This window comes from Buteo buteo, chromosome 13 (assembly GCF_964188355.1).
Source record: "Buteo buteo chromosome 13, bButBut1.hap1.1, whole genome shotgun sequence".
In the NCBI taxonomy this organism is placed as follows: domain Eukaryota; kingdom Metazoa; phylum Chordata; class Aves; order Accipitriformes; family Accipitridae; genus Buteo; species Buteo buteo.
The window spans coordinates 3791899-3809952 of NC_134183.1; the positions used below are offsets into that span (position 1 = coordinate 3791899).

At 39.4% G+C, this 18054-nt stretch overlaps 1 protein-coding gene across 3 annotated transcripts in view; it reads right to left on the reverse strand.

Annotated features, from left to right (window-relative positions):
- Positions 1–18054, reverse strand: part of CEP112 (centrosomal protein 112) — a 175157-nt gene that overhangs the window by 81666 nt on the left and 75437 nt on the right. For all 3 annotated transcript variants that reach the window (XR_012652625.1, XM_075044244.1, XM_075044243.1), the window contains one exon: positions 10589–10771. Coding sequence is in view for 2 of the 3 variants with exons in the window: in XM_075044244.1 (XP_074900345.1) it covers positions 10589–10771 (183 nt within the window). In the remaining variant the exon portion in view is untranslated. The remainder of the gene's footprint in view (positions 1–10588; positions 10772–18054) is intronic.

The window sequence follows — 18054 nt, forward strand, 5'->3', positions numbered from 1 at the left end:
AAGAATGACTCCCCAGTACATCAACAGAGAACTAGGATGTGCACAATATTTCCTCAAAGCTAATTTGCTGCCAACATGTAGAGTAATTGGGGGAAAAAAGTCTACTTTAAAGTCATACTGTGAAAAATATTTTTTCGCATGAAATCAACACTAAAGACCTTAAATCACTGACAGAGTCTGTGCCACTCTTTCAAAATGAAGAAACAGTATTTGTGAAAGTAAGATGACAATCATTTCTTCAAAGGTGACTGGACCAAAGAACAGCGCTGCTCTCTGACTTCATATTGAAAATATTCACTGTATTTTAAAACAATGTATTTTCTTTCTAATTTGTTTCTAAAAAAAAAAAAAAAAAGGTTTGCAAGAAGAAAAAAGACAAATTGCAAAAAAGGCATATACAGTTCTGTAAGCTTGAACATACAAGGCCAGTGCACGTCCAAAGCCTATAGCTAAGGATACATGACACTTTCTCTATCTGGAATTTCCCCAAATGCAGAACCTAAAATCCCTGCTTTTACCTGGGTGTGAGGGAAAACAGAAACACAAAATGGCAGCAGAAGAGACAAGGAGATAGATAATGAATTGGGGTGGGAAATGTTGAGCAACACAAAAGACTACATGGGCCCTCCGAGGCTCTGCCAGGGCAGCTGGTCTTGCCCGAGGACCAAATGCAGAGTCCCAGTTCTGAAAAGAAGAGACAGGCAATGGTCTGGGCTGACTCCCTGGAGGAGGTGGGTCACGCTGGGGCTGACCAGAGCACACGACCAGTGACCGACGTGCTCCACCACCCAGGTCCAACACGATTCCTTGCATTGCGCCACGTTGCCCTGGTTCTTTGGTTTGCACGTCCCACGGAGCCCAGTTGGCAGACCTTCGCCGGCACGCGTTTGTTACTCACTGCTCAGAACCATCAGGAAACAAACCCCAGCCTACACCGCGCGTGGGGTGGCGTGCCAAGTGTCGGTGCTTTGGCAGAAAAGGAGATCGAGCAGCTGGGAAGGGGAGGATCTGAAACTGCCTCCTGGAGCTGAAACAAAGGGAGGGAGCGGGGAGCACACACCGAGCACGGCACCGGCGTGAGGAGCGGTGCGGAAAGAGTGCAGAGCACTTGGCTACCCCTCCAGCCGATGGGTTAGCCAATTCCTAACATCTGAAGCAGAAAAGTGGACTTCGAAGAGTTGCCACAGACACCGGGGTTGGGCCAGTGGGCAAACAGCTGCAGAGATGTTTAACAGTAAAGTACTCAGCCTGGTGTCTATGCCAGTAACATCATCTTCAGATCCACAGATGACCCATCATAGGGGTTTGGGGTTTTTTTCCCCCTCATAGCTCCTGTCTATGAAAGAGAGGAAAACCAGAGAAGTCTTCCGCTTTAATTCCTGACTAAAGCAATATACGGAGGAATAAGCAGAGCAGTGGTAGGGCACCCAGGACAGTGCAGTATGCCATAAGCATCTCAGCTGCAATTTGTTACTGGTTTTCCACTTGAAGGTTTCTCTATAATACTTTAATGTGGGAGCATGCGGAGCTTTAGGGATGGTCTCATATTTCTCAGCTGACATATCTTCAGCCAAAGTATGTCAGCTACAGGAGAGGGCAAGGCTTTTCACTGGCTTTGTGATTTCTTCTTCCCCCATCGGAAACCACATAAAAGAAAAATACAAATAATCAGCTCTCCAAAATTGCTATTTATTACCTCATCATGAAACCGTCTACTGGACCCTGCAGTGGTATTGAGTAATATCGTTACTTAAACCATAAAGAGGTTGTCTTTATTACTCAAAATTGGGAAAATTAGCATCCATATGGATCTTATTGTTTTAAGACCAGTAATGCTGCCAAAACAAGTGGTGTTAACATTCCAAGCTACAGATTGTCATAATTTCTCGTCTAGCGTTTCATTCTTTCATTTGGTATTTATAATACCTTTGAATTGAGGAACTGAATGGATCATAAAATCTCTCCTATCAGATAAATCATTTAACAGCTAGACTACTGTTCAAAATTTGATTTACGGTGGCAGTGAGTGAATGGAATTAACATCTGCTGACCTAAGGAAGAGAGACTAAATTGATTTTGGCTAATCTTTCTCTAGAAAAGGATAAGAGAAAAAGCACACACTAAAAAAATTTAACTACTTAATTTGCAATACATAGCACCTTAGTAGGTAGTCACAGACAGGTTATCCTAACCTCCATACCTGAAAAAATTGTGGAGTAAAAGTCCATGAAATTACTTTCCTGGCATGTGAGGAATAAAAGGGTCACAGGGAACAGCCAACCCGGATATACCAAGGGCAAATCATGCTTGACCAAACTGATTGTCTTCTACAGTGAAATGACTGACTTTGTGGAAAGGAGAGAACTGTCAACATCTTTTATCTTGACTTTAGCAAGGCTTTTGATACAGATGTTTACAGCATCTGTACAGTCAAACTGAAGAGACATAGACCGGAAGGGCCTACTACAACCTGAGTGGAGAACTAACTGGACCACTGGGTTTGAAGAGTAGGAGTCAACAGACAACCAGCTACAAGTGGCATTTCTCAATGTTCAGATGGGGCTGATAGAGCTTAACATCTCCACCAACGACCTGGACGATAGCACACAATGAACCCTGTGCCATACTGCAGCTGGCATCTCTTGGGGGGAAGTGGTCAGTATGGTGGACAGCAGGGTTGCCATTCACAGGGACCTCAAACTCTGCAAGCTGGAGGAATGGGCCACTAGGACCTTCAGGAAGTTCACCAAACCAGGTTTATTCAGTCTGGAGAACAGAAGACTAAGGAGAAATCTAATTGTTGTCTTCAACTAAGTGTAAGCAGTTATAGAGAAGACAGAGGCACACTCTTTTTGAAGGTGTCAGTGAAAGGACAAGAAGCTACAGATCCAAATAGTAACAATAGATATTCCAAATGGATATAAAGGAAAAGAAATTTCACAATGGATTAGCAAAGCATTGGCGTAGGTTGCTCAGGGAGGTTGTGAAATCTCCATCATTGCAGATTTTCAAAACTCAGTTGGACTTGGCCCTGAGCAACATGATGTAATTTTGAAGTTAGACCTGCTTTGAGCAAGAGGTTGGACACGATGACCTCCAGAGGCCCATCCAACCCAAACTATTCTATGATGCTGTGAAAAAAACTTCAATATGAATCCTGATCTCCCATTAGAGGATGTCTCTTCAGCCATTCAGTGGAATGTCTGAAGTAGATATCACTGCTGTTTTCCAAATTGCTGTACTTGTTCTACGGACTAAGTCAACCTCCTTCTATTCAACAACTCTCGCAAGCAAATTACAACATAACACTAAAAAGCAATTTTCAAAAGAACTAAAAAGCATTAATAATGAATGTTGTGAGTAAGCACCCCTTTCTCTGTAAAGCAGACATTTATGAAACAAGTTTAGTTGCAATATTTGGAACAATCTACTATCACAGGAACTATTTCAAAAGAGATGATTTAGACTCTTACACTTGGAAGTAATATCAATAAGCAACTTTAGAGTCTGGCTTTGCCATACACTGAACTTCACATAGAAAGTGCATGCTCCTTTTATTTCAAAATTAAGAGCTTATATTTTAAGTTCACCATTTCCACAGAGTAACACAGTATTTTTGCCTCTCTGCTTAGAAATTATGTTATGCCATCTCAAATGCTGCAGTTACTATCACCTGTTTTGTGTTTACTAATGTACTTGATCATTTATGACTTCAGTATTCCTTTATATAACTTTAATTTTAAAAATAATTTCACACTATGTATAGCTTATTGTCTGTTAGAGTTAATCATTCATTGTAACCATCACACACAAAGCCACACCTAGTGAATGTGTTAAAAACTGGCATAAAGATCCTTTATCCTGCTGATGAGCAAGATGGATCTCATTTTTTCCTCAGAGAAATTACTCTGTATTTATTAACAGTTATATGCAGGAAATAATCACTTTTTCCTAAACAAGGAGTACTGGTATAAAATAAAATTACTGCCATGTGATATATAACCTGCCCCTACACAAGTGAAATTATATACTCCACCTTTTCAGCTGCCAATATTTAAAATTAAAACAAAAAATAATATAAAATGTTGATTACAGTGTAAGAATAACTACCATATATATTCAATTTCATATTCTATAAACAGAAAGTCTATTTTGCTGAAAAGAACTCCATCTCAGAATCAGAGTTTGTATTAGTGATGAGCTAGTTTCTATAGCAACTGCTTTCTCTTTTACATACACTGTAGACAGCACAAAATGTCAGTTCTCTCCTAAGCTAACTTTACATTTTTAATCAGCAAATGATAATTTATGCACCATTATGTATGGATCCCAAAAATGTCTTTAGTAAATATTTCAAACGCTGAACAGCCTGAAGTATAAAAGTACGGAGTAGCAAGTAAAGTCACACCTCCTGCACTGAATTCCACGCTATCTAATTTCGGCCCTATCGTAAAAAGTGACAGTCAAGGAAAAACGTGGAAGAGATCATAGATGATCACCCACTACAGCATGAGAACACTTTGATGGTTCCTGATGGTTCCATTAAGTGAGGAAGTGGCAGATGTTTATAGCTTGTTCAACAGTCTTTTGAAAGGCATCTCAAACAGAAGCAGCAGCTTGGAAGGGGGGACCAGAAGAGTGCTTGACACAAAACAACAAACGTGGCAAGGTGGCTTCATGGGAGCAGGGAAGGGGAAGGTGCACAGGAGGCCCAGACCCTCATCTTGACGGGGGTGCTCGACGGAGGGAACCCTGAGCCTGAACCGTGTGCTTCGGTTTTAGAGCAAAGGCTCATTTTTTCCTCTAATCTCAAAGATTATGTCTATACTACAGCCCAAATTCTTCCCACAGCCTCTCTACATTTACTGAAGTCCAACTGAAACTAGCTATGATGATTACCAGAGCCCAGTATGAGACAGTATTTGAGTACTTCCCCAGGAAACTGATGCATTTGGCCATTTCACTGAATACTCAACTTCACAGCAATACTAGTAGTTAAAAGTCCAGTTTGAATGTCTCTATAGGACCCGTCATCAGGTCCTTGATTTTAGTAGATATTCCCCATCAATGGGATCCATCCCAACCCTGAGTCAGCAGACTATAAACAACCAAGGGAAACCACGCAAGTGCTGCAACAAATATTTGGTGCTTTAAATATTTTACATCAACAGTCATGTTCATTACCCTGGGTTGATTGGTGGTAAATTAAACATGCTGCAATATAGCCAAAAGCTTTTGTTTAGAAAAGGCTAAAAGGGAACGGCTGTCTGTCTACAGAAGTCTGACTATCAGCCCAACAGCCACTCTCCAAGTAAAATATAACAAACAAATATTTAGATTGCAACTCCATGATTTACATTGTCTGCAGAGAAAGCCTGCATAGCAAACAATGCATTTCTTCTCATGCCAAAGACAGCTTCTATTAAGAAAAGAAGTCAAAGAAAAAAAAAAATGAGTCATAGAATTTATTTACTCAAAATTGTATACAGAAGTGACTGCAGTAGCACCATCAACATCTGAATGTTTCACAGGCTACATCTATCTGTACCCTCCAGACACAATCAAGCAAACTGCTTCCACTGATACCAGAACAACAACCCTGTGGAAACTGGTGTTTGGAGATATTAGAACAATCACATGAAGCAGAAGAGTTGATCAGTGATTTACCTGTACAGTAACAACAGGTTCTTTCAGATCAAAGTTTAAGAAAGTCTCCTATTGTAAAACAAACACTCCCGCAAGCCTTCTGTATTAGTATAGTGCTGAAAAGTTACTGCTACAGCAATATTTACACACAGACAGAAATTGTGCATGTGTTGGGGTATTTAGTTACCATTAAACAAGTACACAGTATTTCTATTAATTTTTTCTTCTGTATTTTCTCTTGTCAATAGTTAGTAAAGCTCTCCATCAGCGAAACGTATCAGCACAGTACCACTTCAGACTGACTGCATATATGGAGACAAGATAAATCTCTTCCGTCCCTCCTACTTTGTTAATATGGTAATTATCTATACAGAACCATAAACATATACCAAAGATTTGCTGGAATGAAAATAATGATCATTGCTGGAATGAAAATAATGATCATTACTGGGTTTTTTTTATCATTAACTCAACAGGCTCAAAAAGCTTGGAATTAATTCAAACAAAACCAGGCACAAAGCAACAGTTGCAGAAAGACGACCATTTACAAGTACAAAGAAGCAAATTTTTGAAGAGGAGAAGCCAGAGAAGAAGTGAAAGGGTGCCCTATGCATCGGGCACCAGGGAAGGAGCCGCTGATTTCTGAGAAGGTAAAGCAAACCGGGATGGTAAAGGCCAACGTGATTACGGGAAGTGCAAAAAGCAAGAGAGGAAAAAGGAAACAGATACTTTGGCCACAGGAAAAGACCTTATTAACTCTTCTCACCACCTCCAGCCTGCTTTTTTTTTTGTAACAACCTCCATTCTCAACGTGTGTGTTCACGTGACTTCAGAACTGTTCAAAGCTTTCCTTTCCCAACCAATAATGGTTTATTGAGAGCCCTAAGCCACCGTCAAACACCAGTGATCTTCCCTTAAAGCAGCCTCATTTCTGAGAGCATAAACATTATATGTTAAAATTAAATACTGTGACATCAGGGACAAATACTGCCAAAATGTGCCCCAGCATTTGAGCTACTCCTGACCCAATTAGGAATGGATGAAAACAGTGGACTTGCCAATTATCTTCTAAGAGAACCTGGAAAGAGAATTCAGTTTCCTCATGGAAACTTTTTTTTCCTCTCGCTTTAGTGTAAAGTGCTATATTTGAAGTTACAGGGGTACATTTTTTTCTTCTTCTTGCCCGAAGGTCAACGGTCAAAGAATAAGCACAAAAATGATCCAACTCTATACAGCAGCTGGAACATGAAAATCTTTGAGCTGGCTGAGGGCACGTGTCAGATGCAGGGGAGAGAATGACATCCGCACAATAAAGGGAAGATGTAAGTGCATAACTGGCACCACAGCCACCACAGCCCATTGGGCGTCGGTTATTAAAATTTCCTAACTTTACTGTCTTATTTCGCAGAAGCAAACTAGATGTATTATTCTCTGCAATCAGAAGCCTTGCTTCAGAAAATCGCCGATTCAGTAGCAAGGCTGTTTTTACTAAAACAAAAGGAAGACTTCTATCATCCAAGGAGGTCCCCATTTTGTGCACTAATGTATAAACTACAATTATTTAGGGAGGTGGCGAACGAATGACCAACCAAACTGTAGCTTAAAAATGCTCCTAAAGGAAATCCAGATAATATTAAAAATCTAATTTAAATAGAAGTAGTGATTCAAAACTACCCTTTTTAAAAAAAATAATCCTGTATTATTAGCTACTATTTAAAGAATAACAATATTATGGCAGTTCATAGAAAATGTATAGGATTTAAAAGACTACAAGAACACAGCATGGTATAAAAGCCTTTGTACTTCTTTGACTTTTATTGACCTACATGTCAATTTACTCCTCCCCAAGCATTACAACCCTAGGTGAAAAAATCAAAGCAAGCCTCCTAGAAATGGATAAATCCAAGAGCTAAAGTGGAATGCAATTGTTATGCAGAAATTCATCAGCAATACAAAAAGGTGATCCACTTAAATCAAGTTCCTTTCCTGAAAATATATTAAACTTATATTTCAAAGAAACAGTAACATTTTATATTTAATTAAAATCTGGCAATGAAATACTTAATTTTTATACTTTAGTTCTGATTAAAGCATTAAGAAGTGTACTCATATTTGAATAAAATCTAACCGCTTTGTATACTATCTTTCACAGTAGCTGAAGACCTACCTGAAAGTAGAGACCTTGGATATGCAATAAAAAAAAAAATAAATTAACCTTTCTAGTAGCAGTATAATAAATTGTTTCGCAGTGCTCAGTCATAGCTGTCCTTACAGTAATATAGTAAGAAATACGTATTTTAAACATTTGCTACTCTTTAATATGGAAAAGAATTTAAGAAAGAATAACAGTGAGTACCTTTAATAACAGTGCTTTCACATCAATCACCAAACATTGAACAGATAGGTCCTTCAAACCAAGCTACTCGTATGTGATTAACACTAATTATTATTTAAATTTTTTGAAACACCCAGCAAATCTACTTTTCATTTAGCGAAGCAAAATGGCCTCTTCTCTTGTTTCATTGCACCTTCATTGTAATATAAAGCAGTCCTAAAAATTACTGATGTCAAACATGGTTCAAATTTAACAGGTTTTTAAAAAGCTATGTCTATATAAACTTATTAAATCACTGCAATATCTTTGTTAAGAGACTGCCAAATGTTTCACAAAGGACATTGGCCATTAGTCATGTTAGATGTCCAAAACACGCATTTTAGTAAACATATGCAAAGATTTAAAAAATTTTATTAAACATATGTGCCATAATTCCATAAGAAACACCAGTATTGTCTGTTGAGCTCACTGCAAAGACAAAAGTGAATTCTAATACAAAGACCAGAGAAGGAATGAAAAGCGATTTATTTTCCAAAATGGAAAAAATATGCGTCCTTGAAAACTCATGGATTCTTACCAGAGTTTAAATAAACGACAGCTCTTCTAGTCAAAAGCAACGGCATTTTCTTCCCTGATTTACATGCCATTCTCATGGCAGCAATGTTCAAATGACTGTATAGGGATATTCAAACTACAAAGAAAAGCCCTGTAAAAAGGCCAAAGTTTTTGCTATTCAGACTGTTCAGATTTTCCTAATAGCTGCGATAATTTCCAGCTTTCTACATAGCACCTGTAGCAGCATTATATATCCCATTGCAAAGAGAAAGCACAACCAAACTTTGGGCTCCAATCTTTGCCAGAAATGACCCACAACAGAACGAAATAGAAAGATATACTTACAAGGCACCTACCAGATTCTCTGAATTTGCCTAAGATAGTCCCTTTACCTTTGTATTCAGTGTTATACAGAGCAATACACCAATTGTAATGAACGCTGGTGTGTAGACAGAATAATTCTATATAATTCTAAAACTGTTTTTTAACCTGAATGCTACAGCTCTGCCTTTGTACGCAGACACAACATCAGGAAGGCAGGTGAGAGGATGATACAACTTTGAAAAGGCACTCGCAAATAGCTATATGGACAAGATGCATCTGTCTTGGGCCAAAAAAAAAAAAATGCAAAGATAAAAACCAATCCCTTTAACAATTGAAGTCTTTGTTCACTCTTACAATAAATTGGGGAATAAAGGGCAAGGTTTAATTTTTCAGAAGCCACCTGAACATCCTCTTCCCAAGCGTTCTCACAAAGTATCTCTTGTTTTCCTTGGAAAACCATAATGGTGGAAATGGAGAAATAAGTCCTGGCTCTGCGATATATCCCTCCATCCTCCCCCAACAAGCCGTTTGTTTTCCAAAAGACTTACTTAAGACAGATTTCGATAGAATCTGAGTCGTCCAAAGGTTTAAAAAAATTAATTTAAAAATTAAATATTCAATTTCACTTAGCTACACTTAGTTGCCAGTAAAAGACACACCCTACTAGTCTAGAGGGAAGTAAAGTGAAAATGCCTCAATGTCAGAGTCTTACATCTCATAGGGAAGGCGGTGGTGCGCGGAAAACATATGTCGTTCAAGACGCCTTACCAAAATGTCCAGGTTTGGTATAAAATAATCCATGCACGATAACTAATTCTAATGCTGATTAGTAAAGATTCTTTTCTGAATACTCTTTAAACTACAAAGTCACCTTAATTTTTTAAATATTGCCATTACAGGCCTTTTTACTATAGGGTCTTAGGAAAATATACCATGCCATCCTTATAAAATACATTGAAAAAATGCAGTAAAATGTTTTTTGAACTGAAAACTCATAAAGATCATTTTCCATGCTGACAGTGTGCATTTCATCCAGAAGTTTGAAGAGTCAAATGCTACCCCAGCTGGGGGTTATTCTGCCAAATGGCTTCCAACAGTGACCACAGAGATGGAGGATGGGAGGGGTGCGTGTGTGTGTAGGAAAATAAACGTGATGGTAAGCAACCCCAAACCCACATCATCTTATCAAATATCCGACATACGTAGCAAAACACACAATGCAAATCTAGAATACAAAACTGAAACAAAAAGACATGAACAAAATGAAATAAAGCCATTTGTGAGTTACCTGCAGAGATTTAAAACAAAAAAAGCATACGAGTGAAGCAGATATAATTCATATGGATTTGCCCAGGAAGGAGAAAAGGAGGGGTGAGTGTGAGGGCTGGGGGGGGGGAGAAGAACAGATACCTTTTTTTCTTAAACAAATCCATCATGAAAGAAAATGAGACAAGATTATAAATAGGCCGAGTTATAGCGCACCATGGGATTTTTAATCTGGCTACCTGTGGTTTTTGCAGTTAAAGCCCTATTCAGCAGTGGGAAGGGAGGGGGGAAAGCGGGAAAAAAAAAAAAAAAAAAAGAAAAAAGAAAAACGAAATCACGTTTTAGTGCCAGTTTCGCAAATGCTCACACAGCGTGCATCACCAACAATGCTGGCAAACAGGAAACACTAATTATTAGCATTTTCTAATAAGCGTACGCCTTTCAAACATTATTGATCATTACCTGTCCGTCTCGTTTCCTGCATTCTTGAGTTTTACTCTCGTGCTCTGCCATGGCAGCGCGAAGCTGTTTTTCCAGTTTCTCGATTTCCCGTTCATGGTCTCGGACCAGGCAGTCCTTCTCTGCGTTGTGCTGCTGGAATAGGTGCGTCTTCTCCTGTTCATGCTCCAGCTTCAGCTCCACTATCTGATTGGACAGTGAGGAGTACAGTTCATCAATAGAACATCCTTGTCGTCATGACAACTCGTCTACAGCTTAATTTTCCCCTTAATTTCATCAAGTTGGCAATTTTATTTTTACGTCACTATTACCTCACCTTTTAAAAAGCCACCGTTAGCGTGACAGAATTCCTCCAGACAATTCCAACAATGGAGACAACCGAGCAAATCCAGCGCATCCTTAACCAATTTGTTGGTACAAATGTCGGAGCGTACAAAAAAAAAAAAAATAAAAAAAAAAATTGCATTGTTGCATTCTGTGTACGGTCCCCCCGCACCCTGCTGCTGCTCATCAGCAGGGCTGAGGATCCTAAATGGTTAATAGGCAGCCTGCTCTCCCCTTCGCTTAAGTATACACACGCAACCCCCCCACCCAAGCAATTAAATCTTTTAAAGATTTCTTTATGATTTCCAAAGCGAAAGCTCTTCCTTCAATATTCCTCAATGCTGCCGTATATAGTTGCCTTTTTTTTTTAATAAAAAAAGAAAGAAAATTATAAAAAACAAAGCTCTATTATCCCGTTGTCAGCTACGCTATCCCAACATAAACAGATGTATGTGTTCCAGAAGGGCACCTGCTGTGCTGCAAGCTTGCACCATGATTTCATAAGAAGCCCTCTATTCTCAGGATCCTTTCCCAGTCCGCACCACACTGGATGCTGTGACCTTGGCCAGTCTTAGCCTCTCCCCGCTAGACTGAATGGCAGCCCGAGACCAAGGGCCTGGTTGCCGCAGCTTTGATACTAATCCTCCCCGCCTGCGCACAATGGCACCCTACCTGGCCTGCACACTGGAGCAGCCAGCCTGCCTTTGAAGCAGGTGATGAATAGGGACGGCAGGAAGCCGCTTCCCCACTGAACTCCGGGCCACACAGCTGCTAAGAACAGTCACTTGGATTTTTCTTCAGTTTTGGTGGATTTCGGAAAGGGGGGGGGGTGGAAAGGAGGGGAAAAAAAAAAAAGGGGGGAAAAAAAAAAGAAAAAATGCTCTTATCGTGAATATGGTGGGTTATTTTCAGCGTGAGAAAAAAAAAAAAAAAAAAGGCGAACGGGAGGAGGCGGCTGTGTGTGCGCCGAGAGCGCCCCGGCACCTTATCTTAAAGCTGTAGCATTCAATTCTGGAATAATATTAGCTGTTTGCATGGCTTTTGGGTTTAAAATTTGAAGCAAAGTTAAAAAAAAAAAAATAAAAGCACTTTCTCAAACTATGGATCAGCATATTCCAGGTTTAAAAGTAAAATATGTCACCCATGCCGCGGCTGAGAGCATCCTTCCAAAAACAGAGCAAGTAGAACAGATGCAATATTCTATGGTTTAACATAGCTACGTTATTTAATAATACTCAAGAGCTTATTAACAGACGTCCTGCAGGAGTTAACCCCCCAGGAGGCATACATTATCTGTACCAGGCCTGGGATCCTTACACGAAGTTCTTTAAGTCAGGTTTTTGCCCAAGGTTTGCGTACAAAACTGGTTTCTTTTCAGATGCAAGCAGTGTCCTTAGTGTGCCTAAATGAAACAATTCTTGCTCCCTAAAATAATTGTAAAGGCTTTGCCTGAGTTAAGGGAAAAAATGTTTAGTGGTTTTTCATAAATCAGACCTGATTAAAAAGAAACCATATCAAGAGAGGTCTTTTTATTCAAACATTTTCTTTTCTTAATTGCTGGATTTTCAGCTGGTTGTGACATGTAAGGTCTGGGGTACAACAGTTTGTTGTGAGGAACTTCAATTATTGAGGTTTTCACTTTTTTAACTGAAGATGAGAAACAGCAGCAGACAGGGAATGTGTGCCCGAGAGGGGGCAAGGGACAGATCCTGCTTCTTCAACCAGTTACACGATACACATGTACACCTCCACTTTACCCAAAGTAATTAGTTTTATTTGGTAATATCTTCACTTACAACATTTATATTACAGACACAACAGTTTTGAATTTAAAAGGTGGAAAGAGCTAAAAGGGAACAGTCCTTCTGTATGCAGGAGGGGTGTCCCCCCAGTCTGCTCAGTGGGAAGAGAAAGGATGGCAGTGTGAGGGGAGCTGTTTTATAAAAGGCAAATTTGTTGAAGAAAAAACCCTCACCGCTTAAAGCAAAGTATTCCCCATGATGTTTTGGGTTTGCTTTTTAGAGATTTCTGGCAGGGAGCAGAGGTGGAGAGACAGCAGAGGAAAGGATGGGAACGAGAGCCTTTTCTTCCCTCAAGTTCAAAGATGTAGAAAACCCATCTTCCCTAGTGAATATTAACAAGTACCACACATTTGTAACCAACAAAACGTGCCTTCCTGTATAAATAATGTGAAGTAATGGAGTAGCCATTTGACTGCACTGGTGAACACTCACTGAACCTCCTGTTCTCCGAGCTGCTGCCAAGAACTACAGCTTCTCTTCCAATCCTCCCTCTCTCGTCCTTGTATTGTTGTTGTTTGTTTTTTTTTTTAAAGGGGGAAAAATTAATGTATACCAACAAAAAGAAAAAAAAGAAAAACCATGCTGGTTTTCAGCAACAACAGGACTTCTTCATCACAGGAAGCTGCATGAACACTATATTAATTCTTCATAAATCAGTATGGATTCTGTCTCCTCTTTAAGGTAGAAAGTGCCTTTATGAGTGATGTAAGAAAACCACCTCCTTTAAAAATTGTATCGTGTTGAGATCTTTCTGCATCTACCTCTAGATGCTTAGCACTTCATCAGATTACATTAAAATGTCCGCTCAAGTTCAGTACATAAGTGTCTAGAAGATAGACAGTTTTAGGTGCTATACATTTCAGACAAGCAACACGATATTCACAATGGGAATTAGGGGCGATGCTGAAAAGATACATTCATTAAATAATAGTGGGCGCCCTATTACCATAATCAGATTGTATTCATTGTGGCTTAGATGTTTTCTCATTTTGCCCTCCCAAAGATGAGATTCTCTTATTCTCTTCTCTGCGCATCTGTTCCTATCTCCAGCCGTGGCCTGGACACTAAAACAAGCAGGACTGTCTGACCCCATTTAGCTCTTCTATACTGTGAAGTACTATTATTACAAAGTAGCACAAGTATTCTAAATTTATGACCTCCTCTTGCCTGAATCCTTCATTTTTTAATTCTTTCCACACCAGTATGATAGAACCATATTCAAGGCCATAGCGAATACCTGATTTAGTAAGCCATCACCAGAATTGCACCATTTATTTTTAAATCTCTGCTTTTACCTGAAATTTAACATTTCCTTACTCTTGCAGAGAAAAGAATTGAAAAAAGACAACAAAATTCTTGACAAAAAGCTAAAAAAGATTAATCCAAGAACTGTGACCACCTTTTGCTATTCACTAGCGTAAATACACACATACACACAGACTGCCAAACAAATCTGGCAATGTCCATCATGCCCACCCTACGCAGGACACCGACAACCACAGCTGCTGATCAACGGTGGCCTTCTATCACAGGCAGACTTAACTGCAGCCAAAAGTGGAGGTGCTTTAGAACAACCTGCTAAAATGAGAGACAATCCAATAAAGACCTAAAGTGAAATCATGCTGCTGTTAGCGCTGGTTCAGTTTGTACATCTCAAGAACAAAGATCTACAGTAAATAGCCTACTGATTGCAGAAGATATTTTCAGAAGCCAAATACTTGTAACATGATCAACGTCAGCAAATACCTTTTTAAAGTCCCTAATATAGACAAGACCTTCTACTATCCAATTTTTGCTTTTCCATCACACACTAAGTTTAGGCTTTTCAATTTTAGAACAATTTCAACTTGTTCTCAAGAACAAGTATGCCTTTGAAATTCTTTTTATAGTCCCCAAAGGAGGGAAAGGAAATTAGTTAGCTCACTACCTCTTTGAAAAATGTAGCTGCTACAATAAACATTTGACACCAAAGTATGAAAATTCATGTAAATTTATGTCCACAATTCCAGAAATATTGTAAGTAACACCTATATAAAATATAGTTTTGCACGGCAGGATGATTTTATTAGCGCTATTTTGGCGTGACTGAACTTCTGAGGGCTGGGGAAGCCACCAATGAGTTACACATGTCATGGCAAAGAACTGAAATAAACTCACTCCTACAGCAAGCATATAGCATGTCTATTCTTCAGCAATTCCATCTTATAAGCATTTAAGAGTGTTTGTAAATCAGGTGTCTTCATTATCATTGCTCTGCTCAAGACTAGTCCTAACCTCTGCCCAGCACAGCATATAACACATGATCTATCCCCAAATTACAACTCTGGTAAAATCTAGCATTTTCTGTCTCCTAAGCCTATAAATAAATGTGCGTGTTTCATGAGGATATGGGGATTACCCATCTCTGCAAATACACTGCTTCTAAAAGTAATCAGATATAACAGGCTGGAGGATCGAGTATTAATCATGCTGGGCTCTGGCTTAGCATAACTTTGGGCAGAGAAGAGGAATCTTCACTGCAAGGCAAGGGAGCATACCAGAACTACTTTGCAGTAGATGAATTAAATGGATTTTAAAAGTACACATTTTTTTGAGATTTTGCTATAATTTGGAACACAAAGTACTCCCAAGATAAAAGGGCTGTAATGAGCCGAGGGCAAATGGGACAGTGAAAAATACATCAGTGCAGAACCACATATTACCACCGAAGTAGCAAATGCATATAGGGTAATGTACATGCATAGCGAATGCATTTTACTTTCTATTTCATTGCAGGCTGCAATAATTTAATTGGCATGACTGTGTTCCCTGCTATACTTTACCTTATAATCAACCACTAATAACTGTATTTCAAATGCAAACTAAGAATTGCAAGAAATTCTCTAGAAGAGATAAGCTGGTCTATTATCCATACTGCAGTTTGATTTATCCTCCCCGCTACAACAATACACCTGAGCAGTCTCACCATGTATATAAAACAATATGCCTGATCTGTAAATTTTTACTTACAAAGGCCTTCCAGAATGTTAATATTTTTAAAGTATGGGCAGCACAAACCTCACCCCAATCCTCCTATCTTCTCAATCCTCCTGCCATGAGTAAATTTGTTTTTAAATCACCAACATACTGGCAATGACATTGCATCCCTGTGATTAAATCACACTTAGTGCTGTGATCAATGTACAGGAAGTCCCACTCCCCTCTCCAGCCCACCTGCTCCAGTAAATCCAATGTGGTCTGCAAACAGCAATATTTCTTTCAAACTAATATACATTGAGTCATTGCAAATGCCTGTTTGTAGCAGGCTCGGGTACAGGATTTACTGTACATAGTCTTTGTTTAGGGATTCAGAGTTTATCCAAGGACCTTCTTTGAACACTGAGAACCAACTTCACAGGCATTCACAGCCTGACTTGCTATTTACTGCAGGCACCAATTTATGTTCCTGGAATCGTCTCCCCTTTCCCTCCTCCCTGCAAAGTTGATTCTGTTGACTATACAGGGAGCTCAGGCTTTTAACTCTGAATCACACACAAGTTAGATGCCTGAAGGAGACAGTGTAAATACCCATCTGTCTGGTTAACAATTCTGTAAACAGCAACGGTACAGCGAGACGACTTCCACCCACTCTTTACTTGGAGGTTAAATTCGTATCCTTTTCCCATTTGTGAGTTTTAGCTATATCATAAAGTGAAAAGTTGATGTTGTTGATTGAAGAAACTATTCCTCAGATATTCTGTGCAAATGGCATTCATCTCTGTGTTAGGACGGTTCAAAGGAAACATTTATGCATCCTAGATTAATTTATGAAATGAAATTTATGCAGCTTGTTGCTGATGACATGAAAAATTTAGAGCCTCTGCTAACGTGCTCATTTGGCCTCCATGCAAGAGCAGACTGTATTTCAATTATCTTAGACTATAGACAAAGAGGAAAGGAACAAAGCTTTTTACAAAGACTGTGTCCTTATAACTAAGCCAGCATACTAAAAATGGATCGTGAATCTCTGAATATAACTGGACTGTTTAAAGTACAGCTAAGAAACGCCTGGAACTTTGGTCTGTCTGAGGAATACCGTATTTCAAGCACGTCTTTGCAAATGTTTTCTTCACTCGCGTGGGTAACAAAGCGGTCAAAAAGAAGCTAGAAGAAACAGAAAAGAAAGAATGTGGACAGAAGAAAAGCTAGGACTTAAGTGTGGTGGCAGGAACTCTAACTGAGAAAAGGTATGGGGACAAAGCAAGCTGAATGTTAAGCTAGTTATCTCTATTAGTGTGTCCAGCCGAATGCCTCTAAAGGCTTGAGCATGACACTGGAGTCAGAGTTTAAGGTGCACATACTGTGACTGTGTCTCATGATAGGACTGATGATGTTTGTAGTAGTTCTGAAGACAAGACTACCAGCTGGAAGATCAATTGAGCTAAAAGTAGTATGCCAAATAAACACGATAGGACCGTAAAGTCAAGGTATCTAGCGTAGAAGCAGCATCTATCCTCCCTACTTCCTACCTCAGAAAGGCAGAGTGGCCATGGTTAAAGCAAGAGGTAATAAGGAAGGCTGGCTCCTGGAGACCCCACTCATGCTCAGTGGACCCTTCAGCCCATGTCCCATCTCCAGCTGACCCCTTCTGCAGGACTTGGCTCTCCAGTGCTCCTGATCCATGGGACTAAATGACATTTCTCAGCCTAAATACCTCTAGGCTCCATTGCATGGGCTTTTCACAGCCGCTCACAAATTCTTTTCACGGACAGTACTTACTTTCCCTGAGGAGCTTCCTTTCCAAGCCCCATTCCCAAGTCACAGCAGTTTCTTGGTTTAATGCTTAATCCCCACTTTTTACTCTGTTCCTTACCTACACTGTATTTTCTCGTCTCTCTCGAGGTCACAGCCTTTACACCACACTTTCATACACAAACTGTCCTGGCTCCATTTACCAGAAAGGACATGGAAATTCTCAGTGAGACTCTTCAGAACATTTAGCTGCTGAACTCTTGAATATCTGAATTAAGCAATGTTTATTACCTAAATACACCTGAGTAGATCTTCAAGGGAAAAAATAAAAAACACACCCAGGTCAGAAATATCCTACCTTCAGTTAAAAACACACCCAGGTCAAAAATACCCTGCCTCCAGCATTTCAAGGAATTATCACTCCAATTTTAAGCAAAAGCAAAACAACGTCATCTCACCCTTGATAATCCAAACACTAGTAAAATCTCTTGGCACAAAGTAAAACAGATAAAAATTATCAGGGGAGATGCCCAACCATTAAATGTTAATCTAAATAACACTTTAGAATATTTTTAAGCAACTGAGCATGAGATTGTGCTTGGAACCTTAACA